The sequence below is a fragment of the Melospiza melodia genome, chromosome 30, assembly GCF_035770615.1.
Source record: "Melospiza melodia melodia isolate bMelMel2 chromosome 30, bMelMel2.pri, whole genome shotgun sequence".
NCBI lineage: Eukaryota > Metazoa > Chordata > Aves > Passeriformes > Passerellidae > Melospiza > Melospiza melodia.
The window spans coordinates 2,442,485-2,460,972 of record NC_086223.1 but is presented as its reverse complement, the minus strand read 5'-3'; the positions used below and the strand labels follow the sequence as shown (position 1 = coordinate 2,460,972).

Below are 18,488 nucleotides of genomic sequence, written 5' to 3'. Positions count from 1 at the left end.
GACTGTGTTGAATTCCTGGACATCCCACAGGAATTCCAGTTTTACACACAGGCCAGGGATGGGAAACCAGAGCTAACTTCCTTGTGATGTTCCATTGCTGAGTGAGTTGCAATTTAATGTCAAGACAATTCAGGATTACACAGTTCTGTTCAACTCAATATTTCAGTTCAAGTGGAACCAATGAGAACTGAACCAAAATCTCTCTGAGCAACTTCCTGTGGAATTTATCAGGGGCTGCGTTTTCTTTGAGTTTATGGATGAAAGCTGGCACCCAGCTCCTGCTGCAGCCTGGCAGCAGGTTTAAATCACTGACATCACTCTCCTGGGTGCTGGAGGGGAGCAGAGGCACCCAGAGACTGGAATACCTGGTAATTTGATTCCTTTTATACAGTTAATTAACTTTGGAATAACAAAGAGGTTCTAGTAGCACAGTGCAATGGTTTTCATGGGCACAGCTCAGGCCTGGCACTGTCTGCTCACACAGGATCAGAGTTTTGTGAAAAGCAGCTCATGGGGCACCCAAGTTCAGGCAACGTGTCCAAGAGATGGAATCACTCAGGCAATAGGCTGAAAATGTACACAATCAAATTAAGCAAATATTTAATAAATGTTCTGAGAACCCTCTGGGTGTAAAACGTGACTGTACAAGAGGTTCGGTGTCATACACAGACAAATTGTTTATTTTAAATATTCCCATTTAAATATTCCAATTTAAATATTCTCATTGTTTTAAGAAAAAACAGTTTGCTTGGATGGGCTCTAACACCACAGAATTTAGCATGCACCAAAACTTTGAAGCTGAATCCTGGGACCATGTGCAGAAACCAAGCTGCCTCTCTCACCCTTGGCTTCAGCCAGCTTGGAAATGGGGATGGATCCACCAGAACTCTGCCTGCTGCCTCTCCCTGGAGCAGGGTGAGCACAGAGCACCCCGAGGGGCCCCTGCACATCCCAGGCAGAGCTGTGACCTGGTGTGAAGCCTCTGTTACACCCCTGGATTCCGGGTACTCTGCCGGTACCCAAGGGAAGCCTTTCATCTCAGGTCCTCCTTGGAGGAAGTGGTTATGAGATAAAGCTCTCGAGGCAGGGTACCTGCCTGCCTACCTGGTGAGCAAAGGCACACAGAGCAATAAATAGCTGCAGAGATGGGAGCAGCACCTGAGATAAGTGCTGGGTGAGATAAATGCCGGGTGAGGTGCGGAGGAGTCGGTGCCGCGCGCTCAGAGAGCGCCGAGGAGAGGGAGGGTCACCTCGTGTGAGCAGAGTAAAACTGTCACAGCTCTCCTGCCCCAGAACTCTGCCCCAAAAACCCCAAAATCCTCACCCTGAGTACCTCTCAGCACCCCAGAATGGGTTCAGAACCACAGCAGCACTGGGAAGGGTTTGGAGTCGGGCTGGGATCATATCAAGGGGGGGTCTGAAACTGGATCTGAGTCTTCAAAAAGGACCTAAAACAGCCCACAGAACCCTCAAAACTACCCTCAGCTTCAGGTATATTTAATGTAGGCTGGGATTCTATCCTGTGGTGCCCTGTTTTTCCACCTGGCTGCAGTAACAGCACTGAGCATAAGACAGAGAGGACAAGATGCCAAAGGCATCACTTCTAGGTGAGCCTGGCTCAGGAAAAAAGTGAGTTTGTGAGGAGCTGGAGACATTTCTGTCTGAGGAACAACCCCTCTATCTGAGGCGTCTGTTCAAGAGCAGAGCCCTCTTTGACTCCCAACCAAACAAAAATGGGTTGGACAGGTAGATCCAAACAAAAAGCAAACACCCAACGAAAGCCACTGGTTTGCTCTGGGGGAAGGCATGACACCAACAAAGTGCAGAACCTTCTGGGGAAGACAAAAACACCCAGAAAAAGAAAGGGGGGAAGTCACTGAGCTGCTGAGAGTGTAGGGAGGGAGAAGGGCAGTGAGCAACAGCTCATGGGCAGTCCTGTGCACTGAGATTTTCATCCTGAACAGCCTTCCCAAAACAGGTCTGTAGGTGGGATGGGATGGGATGGGATGGGATGGGATGGGATGGGATGGGATGGGATGGGATGGGATGGGATGGGATGGGATGGGATGGGATGGGATGGGATGGGATGGGATGGGATGGGATGGGATGGGATGGGATGGGATGGGATGGGATGGGATGGGATGGGATGGGATGGATCCCCTGTTTCCTCCAGCATTGAGGGCTCCACTGATGAAGCAGGATTTGCTGGAGAGGGGAGGTAAGAAAGAGCCTCCTTCCCCTGTTTCCTTCACCACAGACCATTCCTCATGTGTCAGGCCAAAAGCAGAGCCCTCTCCACTTCCCCAAGTGTCAGTGACAGCTCTGGGTGTGCAGAGCACGCCGAGCAGCACCTGAGCAGCCCCAGAGCTCAGCACAGCTCTGAACACCGGAGGAGGAGGAGGAGGAGGAGGGGGAGGAGGGTCCGCTGCATGCCAGTGACATCAGGGTGCCTGAGAGCTCCTCACGGGGTGCAGGAAGTATATAAATCAGAGTTCCCCGAGGAGGGTCCCTGGCAGGAGCAGGGCAGGCTGTGCTGCAGTGGGTGATGCTCTCCCTACCTCTGTGACTGGATCCTGCTGGAACCACACCATGGATGGGGGTGAGTACCTGGGCTGCAGCCTTGGGCTGTGCCTCCAGCTTTGTTCATGATGCCCGGTCCCTGTCCTGTGACACAGGAGTGGACCACTTCTATTAGAGTATTTAAACAGTGTAAAAGACTTTCACCTTCCTCATTTTTACTATTAAAAAAAAAAATAATCATAGTTCTGTTTTAGAAGCTCAAAAACCTCAAATCACTTCAGAAACAAACACAAAAAAGAGGTTGGGAGGCAATTGGCAATTTTGAGGGGCCTTTTTGTTCCGAAGCAAACGGAATCTTGCATAATTCACACATTTTCTTCTGTGTTCTTAATTTAAAAAAATAGAGATATGTAGAGAGAGAGAGAACACTCACCCTGGCAACATTTTAATTCAGTGAATCAATCAAAGAATTGGGAGGAAGAAGAGCTGAGTTTGTTCATTAAGTCCATCCATTTTTTGCAAGTTATTTCTATTTTAAAATATCTGTAGGAGCGTTGGGGGCAGTAGGATGCATTGGAGATGCAGGAGGTTCTGGAGATGGATGCAAGAAGTTCTGGGGAATAAAGGAAGCTCTGGGGATGCTCCAGAGATGGGGATGCAGGGAAAAGAGGGAGCAGGTCCCACAGGACCCTCCAGGCAGGAGCAGGGTATGAGTGAGGGAGTTTTCTTTCTCCTCAGAGCCTCTGGCAATCAATGGCTTAGGAAATTCCTGGATTTTGGAATGCCTGCATCCAAACAAACACCAAACTGGACCTGCTCACCACACATCATTCTTCTCGTTTAAACTTCTGGCCTCTGCATCATCCTGTGGGTGCTTTGTGGGCTGCTTGTTCCAAGGGGTTCAGTGTCTGGGGGCAGCTCCTGGGAAAGGTCAATCAGGACAGGGAAAATAAAGAGTTAGTGAGAACCTGACCAGATTTTGGGTTTTTTGTTCTGCTACTGTATTTCAGAGGAATATTTCATTTTCCTGGAAGATGCACCACCGTGGTGCTGTCTTTAAAACTCACCTGGCTCACTTCTGCAGGAAATTTTTTGACTTGCTTCTTTCTCCTTATCTTGTCTTTTGATTCACAGTTTCCTGAAAGGAGTGGAGGTCGATAATTATTAACTTTCTTCTGTGATAGATCAGTGAGCACATGAAATAAGAGCATGACTGGGTTTCACTGGCTCCTCTCACTCCTGAGATGACAGTGTCCTTCCTCTGCCAGTTGTGAGGAGGGGAAGGGGGAGAACAGGCTGCTAACTGCCAATACTCATTAGATCACTTAAGTATGATTAACTTTTCTCAGAAACATCTGGTTCTTCCCCCAAAAGCCTCCTGTACTGCTGGAGAAGGGGCACCAGAAGCTGGTACATGTATCACACACAGAGAGCAGGTGAATCACTGCCTGCACGTGTGCTGAGGCTTTGCAATTCCAGGTGGCCCAAAAAACCTTCTTTCACCACGAGGGTTTGGCCAGAGCAACTTTGCTCAGCTTCGCCAATGCTTCCTAAAGCATTCCCATCTCCTGTTTTTCTCATGCATCTGATCCATAAAGCATTCCCAGCTCCTGCTTTGCCCTCGTGCATCCCTTGGCTGTATCAGCAGCCAGAGCCTCAGGAGCTGCCCTGCTCATTTGTGTGATCTCAATAATCACCCTCAGGGCTGTGTCTCTCTCCTCTTCCAGGCAGGTGTCCTGACACCAAATATTTCCACTGTCAGAGGCCTTTCTGGGTGCACCTGATGGGATTCACTGCCCCTGCAGCTGCTCTTACCTTGCTCACATTTAGGAGCTGATGCTGAGGGAGATCCAGATGAGCTGGGAGGGATCTGCCTGTCCAAAATTCATCCCCATTCTGCCACAGCAGTGTCCCCAAGTGCCCACCCCAGGTGCCCACCCCAGGCACCTGAACTGGGGCTTAAAACCACCTGGTTCTTTCTCTTTGCTATTGAGAGAGCCAGAACAGCTCAGCAGCTGCCAAGGGGTGAATCCCCCACCACCTTGGGCTTGGTCTGTGGAGGAAAATTGTAAAACTGAGGGGTTCCCATCCCCTGTCATGAACAGATCCCTCCTTTCCTTCACTCCCATGGAGCAATTCCACTTTCCATCCATTTCCAGGTCCTTCAGGACAGGAATGGTCTCAAAGCAGCTGAGACACACAGGGGGCTGCCACAGGGCTGTAGGGCCAGGCTGACTCATTGGCTGTGGTGGGGTTTTGGTGTATTTTTATAAATGAGGTTTCTAGTTCAACTGGCTGCAGGGACTTTTGAGAGGGTTTTTTTTTTCCTCAATATTTTGAGGAACAAAACTTTTAGAAAACCTGAAGAAAATACCCACAGCAGCCAACTGCCAGGAGGTGTAAAAAGGAAAGAAAAAGTAAAGAAATGCACCTAAAATGCCTGATAAGCTGCAGGGCAAGACTCCTGTCATGATAATTGCTTCTGCCCACTGCCCCAGACCACAGGACAAGCTGGGGAGATGCAAGTCCTGTCCAGTCTGACTGAAACCAGTGACACCGACGTGCTCAAACTGGCACAGAGGGAGCAGGAGGCAGCAGGGCCTCTGTGGTTGTCCTTTTGCAAATGTGTAATCTGAGGTGGGGGCACAGAAGAGGGGCAGAAACAGCACAGGGCTCTCTTCATTTTGAAAAGTCGTTTGACATTTAAGACAGTTGAAACAGCAACTGAAAAAGTGGAGAAAAAAGAAACTTACGATGATCTTCAAAGGAATGATATCAGCTGAACTGTTTCAGGAGTTGGTTGAGTCACGTTCTCAGTCCTGTTTTTCTAGACCTTCACAGGGTGATAAGAAAACAGAGCAGAGCAAAGGAGCCCTCACCAGGGTTGGGGCTGGGTCTGGCAAAGTCAGGGCTGGACCCGGAGTTTGCAAACCAAGCCACAGAGAGAGGATGGAGTCTGGTTTATGTGGATGCTTTTCCTCCATGGGATGAGGGTGATTCTTCTCTGCCTCTCATCCAGCAGCCACAGGGGCAATTTCCTGCTGGGGCTGAGCTGCCAGCACAGGAACTCATCACCCATCCACAGGCAGCCAGGAGCACCAGCTCCAGCAGTGCCAGGGAAAGCAGGCTGCTCAGAAGGTGCAGCAGCAGGGTAAAGGCTGCTGTGGTGTTTGCAGGGTCAGGGACTCTGTATTCCAGGCAGGAAGGGCAGTCACAGCTTGCTTAAACCCACCCGGTGTGTCCCAGTCCTTGGGGCTTTTCGTGTATTTCCTGTATCATATGCAAAAGCCAGGGCAGCAGTTAGAGGGGTGACAACCACAGCAGACACCAAAGCTCTTCCTGCAGTCTGGGACTGGTCAGAGGGAAAGGCATTGGCTGGACAGAGCAGCCAGAGCCTCCCTTCACCCTCAGTCCCTGCCCTGCACGCCTGAGTCCCCCCAGGTTCCTCCTGAGCTCCCTTGGGAACCCCTCAGATACCCCCAGGAGGGTCTGGAGAAGGTGAGGAGAGGATGAACACAGCTGAGCACACAGCTGCAGGAGCATCAAAGATGAAAATCAGGGGGGAAGGTGAGACAGGGCTTCCAGGAGGCCTCAGGGGAGGTGCTCACACAGGCCTGGGGATGAGCACCACGAGTTTCCCACGTGGCTGAGGATCTCTCTGAGCCACACACCACCCTCAGGTATCACAAACATCCCCACTCACAGGTAACTCTGTCTGATATTAGTGAAGCTGTTGTATGTGACTTAACACAAGGGCTTGGTGCAGTTGCCTGCAGTGGGAGTTCATCATGCCCTGGTGCAGTGCAACGTGAGCAGGAGCCTGGCACAAAACTGCAGCCAAGCAGGCACTGAGCACAGGAATCAGCCACACTCATGAACAACCAGGCCACGAGGAGCAAGGCAGAGTGCTAGGAGGAACAAGCCAAAGGTACCTCCTTGCTCAGCACCCCTAGAGCAGAAAACCCACAGGGAGTGAGGGGCTGCAGGGACCACCCCGTGCCTGGAGGGACATCCTGGGCCAAGGCACCCCTCAGGGAGGGACACATCTCCTCCTCACACCCAAGTGGAACTCAGGGCTGTCTCACTGCCACCTTCCAGCTGAGCAACTTTCAGCGGCAGCTGCTTGAGGTAGATGCTGGTAGGAGCTGTAAAACCAGTGAGGAGAAAGCTTTCCCTGGCCCCTGCCCTGCTAACCACAGCAGGAAGAGCTGCTCGGCTGAGATTGCTCTCACCACCACCATACCTGGCTCTAAATTCAGCTTTTCCTCCCAGCTGTCAGCATCCTGTATTTTCACATCCCAAGGCAGCAGAAGCCAGCTCTTGACATTTAGAGACAAGCAATGAATTTCAGCCAGCTCCAGTTCTATCTGTCCCAGGGGAGCTGAGCTCTCCTCTCCACAGCCCAAACACCACACGGGCATAGCTGGGCCGGATTTATGGCCCTCACAGCTGGGTATTTTCACATGGATTGAGCTGCACCCTCACTGCTCAGACACAAGGGAACAGGCTGCTGGCTGCCTGCAGGGAAAAATAATGGAAAAAATCAAAATGGGTGCATTGTGGCCAAGTTTAGAGTCCTCAGCTCTCAGCTTTCACTGCACAGGGTCCTGAAGACATCCCTGCTCACTGCAGGGGGTTGGACTGAATGACCTTTGGAGATCCCTTCCAACCCAAACTGTTCCATGAATCCATGAAGCCAGAGGGACCAAACTCCTGAGACTCCACCATGCTCTGACAGCAACGCTCATGACCCTGGGTTATCTTGCTGGCATCTTCCCCAGGCTCTGGTTTCCTCAGTGGTGAGGGTTCTGCAGGGTTCACAGTGCCATGGACAGCATTACCCACTGCTTTTTCAAAGCAAGAACCATGTGGAAACCCCCAGTCAGCCACTAACACAGCATCTCCTTCTTCCCTAGGCAAGCAGCTAAAGGCCACCCTTGTTTTCAGCCTGCCACTCGTTTTTCAGGTAAGATGTTTTCAACAACATTGTTGAAATCCAGCTGGTTTGTACTGTGGGTAAAGGGAGATGTCAAAAACTCAGAGCAGCCACCCACAGTCCCAGAAATGTGTGGGGACACAGCTGCTCACCCCAGGATCCAGCTGGGGGAGGTGGGAGGTGAGAGCAGAGCCCAGCTACAGAAAAACAAACACGAGAAACAAAACCAAGCAGAGAAAAATGGTGGGAAACGCAGTTTTTCAGATGTCCTGAGATGTGTGAGTCCATTCTTAGCCCCAAAATGAGCATTTCCAGGACAGACAGGAGTGCACCACATTGATTGCAGGGAGCAGATAGTTCCTGCTCCCTGCAAATTCCTGGTCAAGGAGCTGGCTCTGACCAAACCAGAGCTGAGAAGGATGGACCTGAGGAGGAAGAGCTCAGCATCCTGCCCTGGCCCAGCAAGGAGGACCCCAAACACAGAGCTGTGCCACGACCTGCTCCCAAACCCAGGGCTGGTCCTGGTGTCCTTGGTCCTTTGGCTGCAGTGGCCACCTCCCAGCCCGTGGGGCTCTCTGGGACAGAGCAGAGCAGCCCCTGCTTTTCCCTTTCACTGCTGGCAGCCTGGCAGGATGTGGTGAAAGCCAAACCTGCCGAGATGGAGAGCACCCAGATGCTCTCCGATAATGGGTGGGGGTATCCAGGGGAAGCCTTTCATGTCTGTGAGATGGGGAGAAGGTTCTGGAGACTAATAAGTCACAAAAGCAGGGCACGGATACCGCAGGCTCTGTCTGCCCCACAGGTTATGGCAGTGTAGGAAGATGAAACGAGAATAATCAGAACTGAAATCGGGGGCTGAATGAGATGTTGGCCCGACACGGAAGCAGCTTCCTGCTGCACTCACTGCATTTCCTCACGTTCTCACAGGCACCTCCGTTGATTTTTAATTTAGCTCAAGGATGCTTTATTTCTCACATTTTATCTGACAGCCGGCTGTGCACACACAGCTGGAGGTGGGTCCTGGAACACTCTGGAAAGCTGCCACACATCTGAGGGCTTGCAGATGTTACTTTGGCAGAGCACGAAAAATTTCTGGTGGAATTCCCACTTGGAGCCCCCCAAAATGCCCCAGACCTCACATATTTATGGGAAACACTTTCAGCCACGAGGTTGTGTCAGCTCTGTTTGTGATGTTGGCATGAGACAGCACTTGGGAACTCCCTGGGACTTCTCTCCAGGCTCCTTTCCTTGCACAGCCACACCGCCAACACAGCCCTTGTCCCAACACACTCTTCTTCTTTTTCCTCTTCTAGTTCTGTGCTGGGGACAATGTCACTGATTACTATGACTCCAACAGCACCATCGACTACAGCATGTTCGAGTCCCTGTGTGAGAAGGAGGAGGTCCGAAACTTCCGTGCTGCCTTCCTCCCGGCCATGTACAGCCTCATCTGCTTCACTGGGCTGCTGGGGAACGGGCTGGTCATGCTCACCTACATCTACTTCAAGAGGCTGAAGACCATGACAGACATCTACTTGCTGAACCTGGCTGTGGCAGACATCCTCTTCCTGCTGACCCTTCCCTTCTGGGCCACGAGCGCGGCCACTCACTGGCTTTTTGGGCCTGCTGCCTGCAAAGCTGTCTACTGCATCTGCAAAATGAGTTTCTTCAGTGGGATGCTGCTCCTCCTGTCCATCAGCATCGACAGGTACTTTGCCATCGTCCAGGCTGCCTCAGCCCATCGCCTGCGGCCCCGGATGATCTTCATCAGCAAAGTGACCTGCTTCATCATCTGGCTCCTGGCCTTCATCCTCTCCATCCCTGAGCTGGTTCACAGTGGTGTGAACAACTCAGAGAGCAGCCCCCGTTGTTCCATCATTGCTGATGACTTGCAGACCTTCAACACTGGCATCAAAGTGTCCCAAATGGTGTTTGGCTTCTTAATTCCCCTCCTGGTCATGTCTTTCTGCTACCTCATCATCATCAAAACGTTACTCCAGGCCCGCAACTTTGAGAAGAACAAAGCCATCAAGGTCATCATCGCCGTGGTCATCGTCTTTGTCGTCTTCCAGCTGCCTTACAACGGTGTCATGCTGGCCAAGACCATCTCAGCCTTCAACCAGACCAGCTCCTGTGAGGAGAGCAAGAAGCTGGACGTGGCAGATGACGTGACCTACACCCTGGCCTGCTTCCGATGCTGCCTCAACCCGTTCCTCTACGCCTTCATCGGCGTCAAATTCCGCACCGACCTCTTCAAGCTGCTGAAGGAGCTGGGCTGCCTGAGCCAGGAGCGCCTCCGGCAGCTCACCTCGTGCCGTGACAACAAGAGGAGCTCCTTCGCCATGGACACAGAGACAACCACCACCTTCTCCCCGTGAGCCCAGCTCCAGGCACGCCTTGGTGGAGCTTGAAATGATTATGGACGTTTTCTGGACTCCTGGCAGAGCAAGACCTGCCACACTGCAGAGAAGGGGGAAATGCAGGAGCCTCCTCCTGTTTCAAGCAGCAAGGGCTGCTGGCCAATGTCCCATGGGTGGAGAGACTTCACAACAGAGCTGTCACTAACAGCAAAGCAAGGGAGAGGTGGTGAGTCTGCAATTCCTCCTGTCATTTCACCTTCAGCTTAGTCTTTCCCTGTCAAAATGAGAAACGCTCAAAATAGAACATTTATCCTAAAAGCGACAAGTACCAAGAGAAAACAGACGTTGGTGCAGCAGAACTGCCTGGGAGCATCAGCCTTGCTTTGGATGCTGATTTTAACAAGACCACAGCTCTGCAACCCCACAGAAATGCCCTTGCACTGAGTCAGTCCGAGGCCAACCCGCACCCGCAGCCTCGGGCTCGATCCAACCCCAGCTGTGGAGTATCCGAGCACACGACTGCTCTGCCTTCCCCCATGAAATGTGAGACATGACCACAGCTAATGCAAAATCCATACAAACTCAAGCCATAATTTCAATTACTTTTTATAACATTGTAGCCACTCGTAGCTCTGTCAGGAAAAGTACAAATTCTACTTTACTTCTGCCTGTATCCTGTTTCTGGGCTATCACCTGCTGACCTTGAGATAAATATGAATGTGGGTTTTCTCCTCCCTTCCCAGCCCTTCTAGCAGGACTTCAGCTGCCTTTGAAGTCAGATCTGTATTTCACTCATAAGCTACTGGGGCGTGTTTTGCATCGGTGCTGTCGGCACCAACAAAGACACGGCTGGCTGAGGTTTGATCTGAGCACTGTTCCACCTCTGCCAGGGCCACAAACAGCAGATTATTGTCATGGAAAATCAGACCTTGGAGGAGCCCAGACTGTAATTCCAGTGGGTGCTTTCACAGGAAGAGCAAAGATTCCCGATGACAGATGAACGCTCTGGGAACCACTGAACGTCAGCTGGGAGGAGCTGCTGCACAGCCTGGGCAGCTGTCCCTGTCCTTGTGCTCCTGTCCCTGCTCCTGTCCTTGTCCTGTGCTGCTGTCCCTGTCCTTGTCCTGTGCTCCTGTCCCTGTCCTTGTCCTGTGCTCCCATCCTTGTCCTGTGCTCCTGTCCCTGTCCTTGTCCTGTGCTCCCATCCTTGCCCTGTGCTCCTGTCCCTGTCCTTGTGCTCCTGTCCCTGTCCTTGCCCTGTGCAGCTATCCCTGTGCCTGTCCTGTGCTCCTGTCCTTGTCCTGTGTTCCTGTCCCTGTCCTTGTCCTGTGCTCCCGTCCTTGTCCTGTGCTCCTGTCCCTGTCCTTGTCCTGTGCTCCTGTCCCTGTCCTTGTGCTCCTGTCCCTGTCCTTGTGCTCCTGTCCCTGTCCTTGTCCTGTGCTCCTGTCCCTGTCCTTGTGCTCCTGTCCCTGTCCTAGTCCTGTGCTCCTGTCCCTGTCCTTGTGCTCCTGTCCCTGTCCTTGTCCTGTGCTCCTGTCCCTGTCCTTGTCCTGTGCTCCCGTCCTTGTCCTGTGCTCCTGTCCCTGTCCTTGTGCTCCTGTCCCTGTCCTTGTCCTGTGCTCCTGTCCCTGCTCCTGTCCTTGTCCTGTGCTCCTGTCCCTGTCCTTGTGCTCCTGTCTCTGTCCTTGTGCTGTGCTCCTGTCCCTGCTCCTGTCCTTGTCCTGTGCTCCTGTCCCTGCTCCTGTCCTTGTCCTGTGCTGCTGTCCCTGTCCTTGTCCTGTGCTCCTGTCCCTGTCCTTGTCCTGTGCTCCCATCCTTGTCCTGTGCTCCCATCCTTGCCCTGTGCTCCTGTCCCTGTCCTTGTGCTCCTGTCCCTGTCCTTGCCCTGTGCAGCTATCCCTGTGCCTGTCCTGTGCTCCTGTCCTTGTCCTGTGTTCCTGTCCCTGTCCTTGTCCTGTGCTCCTGTCCCTGTCCTTGTGCTCCTGTCCCTGTCCTTGTCCTGTGCTCCTGTCCCTGTCCTTGTGCTCCTGTCCCTGTCCTTGTGCTCCTGTCCCTGTCCTTGTCCTGTGCTCCTGTCCCTGTCCTTGTGTTCCTGTCCCTGTCCTTGCCCTGTGCTGCTGTCCCTGTTCCTGTCCCTGTCCTTGTGCTCCTGTCCATGTCCTTGTCCTGTGCTCCTGTCCCTGTCCTTGTCCTGTGCTCCTGTCCATGTCCTTGTCCTGTGCTCCTGTCCCTGTCCTGTGCTCCTGTCCCTGTCCTTGTGCTCCTGTCCCTGTCCCTGTCCTGTGCAGCTATCCCTGTGCCTGTCCTGTGCTCCTGTCCCACAGCACCCAGCTCTCCCAGAGCCATCACCAGCACAGAGAGAAGTCTCAGCCTGGAGCTGCTCCTGGGGCTGCCAGGGGAGACATGTCCATGTTCCCCTGAACACACAGAGCCCTGAGCAGCAAAACACTCATGAAGCAGACATTTATCCTGTTTTTCAAAGCCTGGATCCATCAGGAGTGTCACAGAGAACTCTCTGGTTCATGGGTTGGAGAGCATTTCTTTAGAGAATTGAGGATTAAACTTCCAAGACAGAATTCACTGTCTGGGTTTGAGATAGCACTGCCTGTCACCAGATCTAAATAAACTCTCCATAAACCATTTACCTCTGGTGTATGGGATTTTTGTCAAGGGCTGAGATTCGGGAAGAGAGGATTCTGCTTTGTGTTACCTATCTGTGCTCAACTGTTGAACTCATTTTCATTTACAGTGCCCAGGTAACTGTACAAAGTACTGCTTCTCTGTCACATGAAACAGGGGGTGACAACTGACACTGAACAGCTATTTGCCCTTGGTTTCTTTCTCATCCTTATTTGGGCAAGACACATGATCTTGGCCAGAGCCAGGGACACCCCCAGCACAGGGTATTTGCAGTTTGCCTCATCAGTAACAATATATTTTGTTAGTGTATATTCAATATGTAAAGCTGCTTTACACAAAGTTCAGTCTGTTCATGAATGTACCCCAAGAACACTTTTCATGCAGAACCAGTCACCTCATTCCAGGCAGGAAACTGCTCCACCAGCATATGGAGCTCTACTTGTGTCCTGTAGATAAAACCTGATAAAACCCATTCCCCTCCTGCAAATGAAGAAGTCTTCAGGTCCTTAGAGACCAGATGAATTCCAAATAGGATCACACACAGCTGCCTCAGTGAGGCAGGGCTGATGTCAGTGCCTGGCTTTCCCTGGTTAAATTTAACAGAACAAATTTGCATCTAATTTAGATGAGTCATGTTAACGTTTGCCTAAGATTCCAACCTGAAGTGACCAAAAACTGACTGTATTTTGCTGCTTGAGAAAAATAAATTATAGCCATTTAAACAAAATACTTCTGGTTTTCCATTGCGTTTTCTCCATCCTTGTCCAGTCCTTGTCAATCCCTTTGTCCTCTCAGGAGCTGTTTGATCAGCTCAGCTTCATACCAGTGCTGCCCTGCAGGAAAGAGAGCTTGGAAAATAAACTAAATAGAAAAAAGTTGGTTTATTTCATCTGCTGATGGATTATAAAAGAAACAAGTCAGCAGCATGTTAAGGAGATTTTATTTTAACTATTAACCCACCTGTCTTGATGCTGCTCCACATCTGGATGTAGCAATGGCCACTCACCAACCTTTAAGTGAAAATTCTTTGAGCTGTAGTATTTTATTGTTCACATTTGATTAAAATTCAGTAATAAACCACTATGCTGCTGTGGGAATTGGTCACAGTAATTGAGTAACTGGGAGAGGCAGCAGCTCTGGGCACTACAACCCCCAGCCACATGCAGGGTGAGAGCAGGAACTGCAAGTAAAACAATGAACACAGAGCTCCTGCCTGGCCTCCCCGGTTAATTTGTGCCTCAAAGCACACAGAGGGGAGCGAGGGGGGACCCATATCCTTCACAAAAAGTGCCTTGTAATTGTAACCACGGAATCAAAGAGGAAGAAACTCAAAGCACACGAGGAGACAGAAGCCTGACACCGAGTGCCGGAGCCGGGGCTCGTTTCTGCTTTCGGTGAGTGATGAAAGTCACTCACGTTTTCCCCCAGAAGAGAAAGGACAAGGTGAGTTTCAGCATCTGGCCCAGAGACTCAAGAAGCATCTCAAGAGCAGCACAACACAGCTTAAGATGCAGAACCTCAAACCCAGGGATCCTTAAATAAACACCAGGTCTTACCACAGCGAGGTCCTCAGAGCCCCAAGAGCTCATTTGTGCACAAGGCTGAGCAGTCTTAGAGCAAGAACTGGGGATCTGCAGAGAGCCACAGCACTTTCAACCATTCCCCCTGCTCCTCTGAGGTGACTGTGAGCCAAATTCTTAACATTCAGGAACTTTCTTGATTAAGAAAGCAGACTCTACCTTAAAGCCTTAACTTAAACCAGTAAAATTTACCCACCAAGCAACCACACAAAATCACAACTTGGGTCACAGATACTGCAGCCAAGTCACACAGAACCTGTTACCAAAAAGAAGAGTGCATTGCTTGGATGGATTTAACCTATTTTAGTACCTTTCACCAGCAGGAGCTGCCTATTTCCTCCCACAGCTCCAAATCTTCTTTAAAAAGCCAATAAAAAAACCTGGCCCTCATTATAGAAGGGGAAAGTTCTCCAGGCAGGGCTGTGGTTTCTCATGTGCCACCTGGGCAGCTGCATGAGGGAAGTCCTTGTCACCCTAAAAAAGAATGAGCTGGAACCCAGTGAGGTAAACAAACCCTAAAAATAATGCCCGTGGGTGATGGGGAAGGGTGGGGGCACATTGCACCAGCCAGAACAGCTGAGAGAGGCCATGGCTTCCTCCTCACACCTCCTTTTGTAGGGAAAAAAACCCCAAAGTCCTGTCCTGGGGGTGGAGGTGTCACATCTCAGGGGAGAACTTCTTGCACAACCAACTGTCCTTGGCCTGGGGCCACCTCCCCCAGGGGCACTGTGGGGTTTTATCCATCCCTGGGCCACTGTAAGAGGGACCCGAGACAGCTGAGATGTCACGTGCCCTTTGTTGGTGTCATCACAAGCAGCTTCATGACCTCAAACAAGTGAATCAAAGAGTCTGACCAGGATTTTTTTATGGATTAGAAGGTGGCAGGATCAGCTCAGAGCCAACTGCTGGCACCAAGAAGGGGACAAGATGCAGTAGAGAAATAAGGAAAAATAACCAGACAAGCAGCAATGACAGCAGCACAATCTAGTGGGGGTTGTGTCGTCAGCCCTCCTCCTCACAGAGCCCAGCCCATCCTGCTCCTTCCCCAAGCCCTAAAACCAGACAAATATCCCTGACCCTGTGCTCATCCCACACGTGGGAGCCCTCACAGCCTCTGGCTGAAACGAGCACAATTTCACACGTTCAGATTGAGCAGAAATCAGCAGCTTTCAAGTCCAGCTGTGGCAGCCACCGACCCGCCCAAAATGAAAGTTATTTTTTTTTTCACTTTCACTAAGACCCCAGCTCTGCAGAGCTGAGTATTGATATTAAACCAGCAGGGACTCAGGTGTTGATGTTCAATCACTGCCCCAGCTTGTTGTACAAACCTCATTCAGGTCTGAACACATAAGGAGCCTTCTGGCTCCACGTGCAGGGCAGCTGCAGGGCCAGCCCAGGCATCTGTCACTGCTGAGCCCCTCATGTGCAGGAACTGAAACTTCCCTTCCTGCTGCTTTGTTTTTAATTCAATTGTCTTTTAAAAAAATAAAATAACAAGCTACTTTCCTTTCTGTGCTGCTGAGGGCTGGCACAAAAATTATTGTCAAGTGATCAGGGGCTTTATTGGGAAATTTCTGTGACTGAAGGACAACACTGATGCCCAGAATCATCCTGCAGGAGAGGAAAAGGCAGAGTAATTTCCAGTGAAACAGACACAAAGGCCTTCCAGGATTTGGAGTCTGTACCAAAATCAGAACTTCTCTCAGCAGCTGCAGTTCCTGGATCCTGCAGGTTTTACCCACGGCTTTGTTTGCTCATCAGGGAACGTCCCACCTGCACGTGCAGCTCACTGAGCACACACATGTGTCCCAGCAAAGCTGCTTTCAGCAGAATCCAGCCCCACTGGGGCTGCACAGAGAGAAACTCCTGTTTTCAGGGCAGAGTTGACTGATTCCCTGGGAGATAACGTGCTTCTTCTAAGTTTTGGCCACACCAAGCAGCGAGAAAGAGCTTCAACCCCCGTGCCAGGGCGGGGAGTGGGAGAGGAAAAAAACAAAACCCTTTATGGATGACTAACCCACACTCAGCTCCTGGGCTGTGCTGCGTGAGCCTCTTTGAAGAGTTTCACACTTCTGCACCTCCTGGTTCTGCCTCAAAAGGGGGACACAGGTGGGGACAAAGCTCCTGTTCGAATGTCACCCCCAGACTCTGTGCAGAGGGGGGGCACAGCAGAAATGGATGTGGGAGGCTTGCAGCAGACCTGGAAAGGCACCAGATCTGTACAAGACTCATCCAGCTGTGCTGGCAGCAGCTCGTGGCAGGCCCCCACACCTTCCCCTCACGTGCCAGCTCAGCCCCAGCAGCCGGAGGCGTGAGGTTGTTTTGGAGCTGCAGAGAACAACCGACAGAAAAGGTCTCCCCAACACCACAAACAAGCCCTGAAGAGCTGCCAGAGCCTCCTGCCTCCTCCCCTGGGCTGCCTGCTCCAGGCACTGCCCAGGCTGTGCCTGCTGGAGCAGGGAAGGTCATTGTGGAACCAGGGAATGGTTTGGGTTGGAGGGACCTCGGGATGGGGGAGTGATGCCTTCAGAGGGCTGGCCTAGAACAGAGACTGGACAGAGCTAAAGAATAAATGAGAGATTTATTAAATAGGTCCACCTTGGGCAGCACAAGAGCTCAGCCAGAGCTACACTCCAGGTGAAGCCAAAATGGTCACAAAATGAACCCAAAATGAACCAAAATGGTCACAAATGCCCCACCACTCACAGGGTCTCTCACAATTATAAGTTCTGCTCCATTTGCATATTGGAGTTAATTGTCCAATTCCACCTTCAGCCCATGCAGTCTCATCCTTGTTTTTCTCTCTCCAGCCCACCGTGTTTGTGCTCTCGGGCTGAGATTTGGATCATTTGTCCTTGTTCCCCAGCTGGAGCAGGAATTGTTTTGTCTCCCTGCTCTGTGCACAGAGCTCAACATCCCATCATATGAAGCCCAGACCCACACACTAAAGCAGCACAGAACCTGAAAAACACAAAAGCCAAAACCTGAGGCATCAGGAGCAGCCCCAGAGCTGTGCCACAGGTCCTGTCCCAGCTGTGCAGGGCACGGAGGTGATGCTTTAGTGAGACATCAGCTCTGCACAATAGCAGAGCTTTGCTCCTGCTCCTCCCAGGGGGCTTCTGGAACATGTTCCACCCCACCAAGGGATGCTCCTGAGCTCCAGCAGGGAAATGAGCCCCCTCTATAATCACCAGTGCAGAGAGAGCCTTCCCTCACAGGGAATTTCCTCCTGCAGCCATGGAGGAGGTCATGAAACACTCCGTGAGATGGAGCTCCAGTGACCAAGATGGAAACACCTCCTTCTCCTCCCTGACATCTGAAACAAGAAAAATAGAGATTATAGGAAAAGCCCAGCACAGAAAGAACCTCCCAAAGCACTGCTGAGCTCCCCAGGGCCGAGTGACAACCTCAGGACAGCCCAGGATGAGTCTGCGGTCACCGTCCCCCTTTGGCAGCAGCAGAGACACAAAGCTGGGACAGGGGACAGCAGGGACAGGGTCTCCTCCATGTCCTTCCCTCAGAGCCACTCGCCTCTTGCCCTGGGTCAGGAATTCCCTGTTCCTGGCACGGGGCTCCCAGCCAAACCCCTGAACTCCCCACAGGCACCAGGAGCGAGCTCTCCTTGAGAGCTGCTGACACCGTGTGGGAAGGGCTGGGAAGTGATCCACACACACCCCCTGCCCTCCGGGAAAAACTCGGGAAAAACTCGGGGAAACTCGGGGAAAACTCGGGGAAAACTCGGGGAAAACTCACCCTGGAATAAAGGTGTGGGTTCAGATTGTATCACTGATTTCACACAGACTGTATCACTGATATCACACAGATTGTATCACTGATATCACACAGACTGTATCACTGATATCACACAGACTGTATCACTGATATCACACAGATTGTATCACTGATATCACACAGACTGTATCACTGATATCACACAGATTGTATCACTGATATCACACAGACTGTATCACTGATATCACACAGACTGTATCACTGATATCACACAGACTGTATCACTGATATCACACAGACTGTATCACTGATATCACACAGATTGTATCACTGATATCACACAGACTGTATCACTGATATCACACAGACTGTATCACTGATATCACACAGACTGTATCACTGATATCACACAGATTGTATCACTGATATCACACAGACTGTATCACTGATATCACACAGACTGTATCACTGATATCACACAGACTGTATCACTGATATCACACAGATTGTATCACTGATATCACACAGACTGTATCACTGATATCACATGGAATCCCTGTGGGCAATCAGGCTAAAAAGTGGAGCTGCTCTACTTTGGTTTCATCTATTGGAAGTGATTTTTAAATGGCTTTGAGTCACTTGGCTTTGCCCTCTGGATCAGCCCATGCCCCTCCCAGGTGATTTCAATGATCAATAATCTCAGTGCTGAACTCCGTCCTG

At 51.2% G+C, this 18,488-nt stretch overlaps 1 protein-coding gene across 2 annotated transcripts; it reads left to right on the top strand.

Annotated features, from left to right (window-relative positions):
- Positions 1 to 2,465: 2,465 nt before the first annotated feature.
- CCR7 (C-C motif chemokine receptor 7) lies at positions 2,466 to 11,105 on the top strand. 2 transcript variants are annotated; one of them, XM_063178783.1, is made up of 3 exons: positions 2,466 to 2,599; positions 7,437 to 7,486; positions 8,770 to 11,105. In XM_063178783.1, exons 1-3 carry the CDS (start codon positions 2,590 to 2,592, stop codon positions 9,832 to 9,834), a joined length of 1,125 nt encoding a protein of 374 aa, XP_063034853.1. In that variant the 5' UTR covers positions 2,466 to 2,589; the 3' UTR covers positions 9,835 to 11,105. The 2 variants fall into 2 exon arrangements, with proteins under 2 accessions (XP_063034853.1, XP_063034854.1); XM_063178784.1 differs by lacking the exon at positions 7,437 to 7,486 and having other exon boundaries at positions 2,517 to 2,599.
- The last annotated feature ends 7,383 nt before the right edge of the window (positions 11,106 to 18,488 follow it).

Bases quoted from the DNA above. Each gene is read 5' to 3' on its own strand.
- CCR7 (XM_063178783.1), top strand. The intron at 7,487-8,769 runs GTAAGATGTTTT...TTCCTCTTCTAG, and splicing joins GCCTGCCACTCGTTTTTCAG to TTCTGTGCTGGGGACAATGT.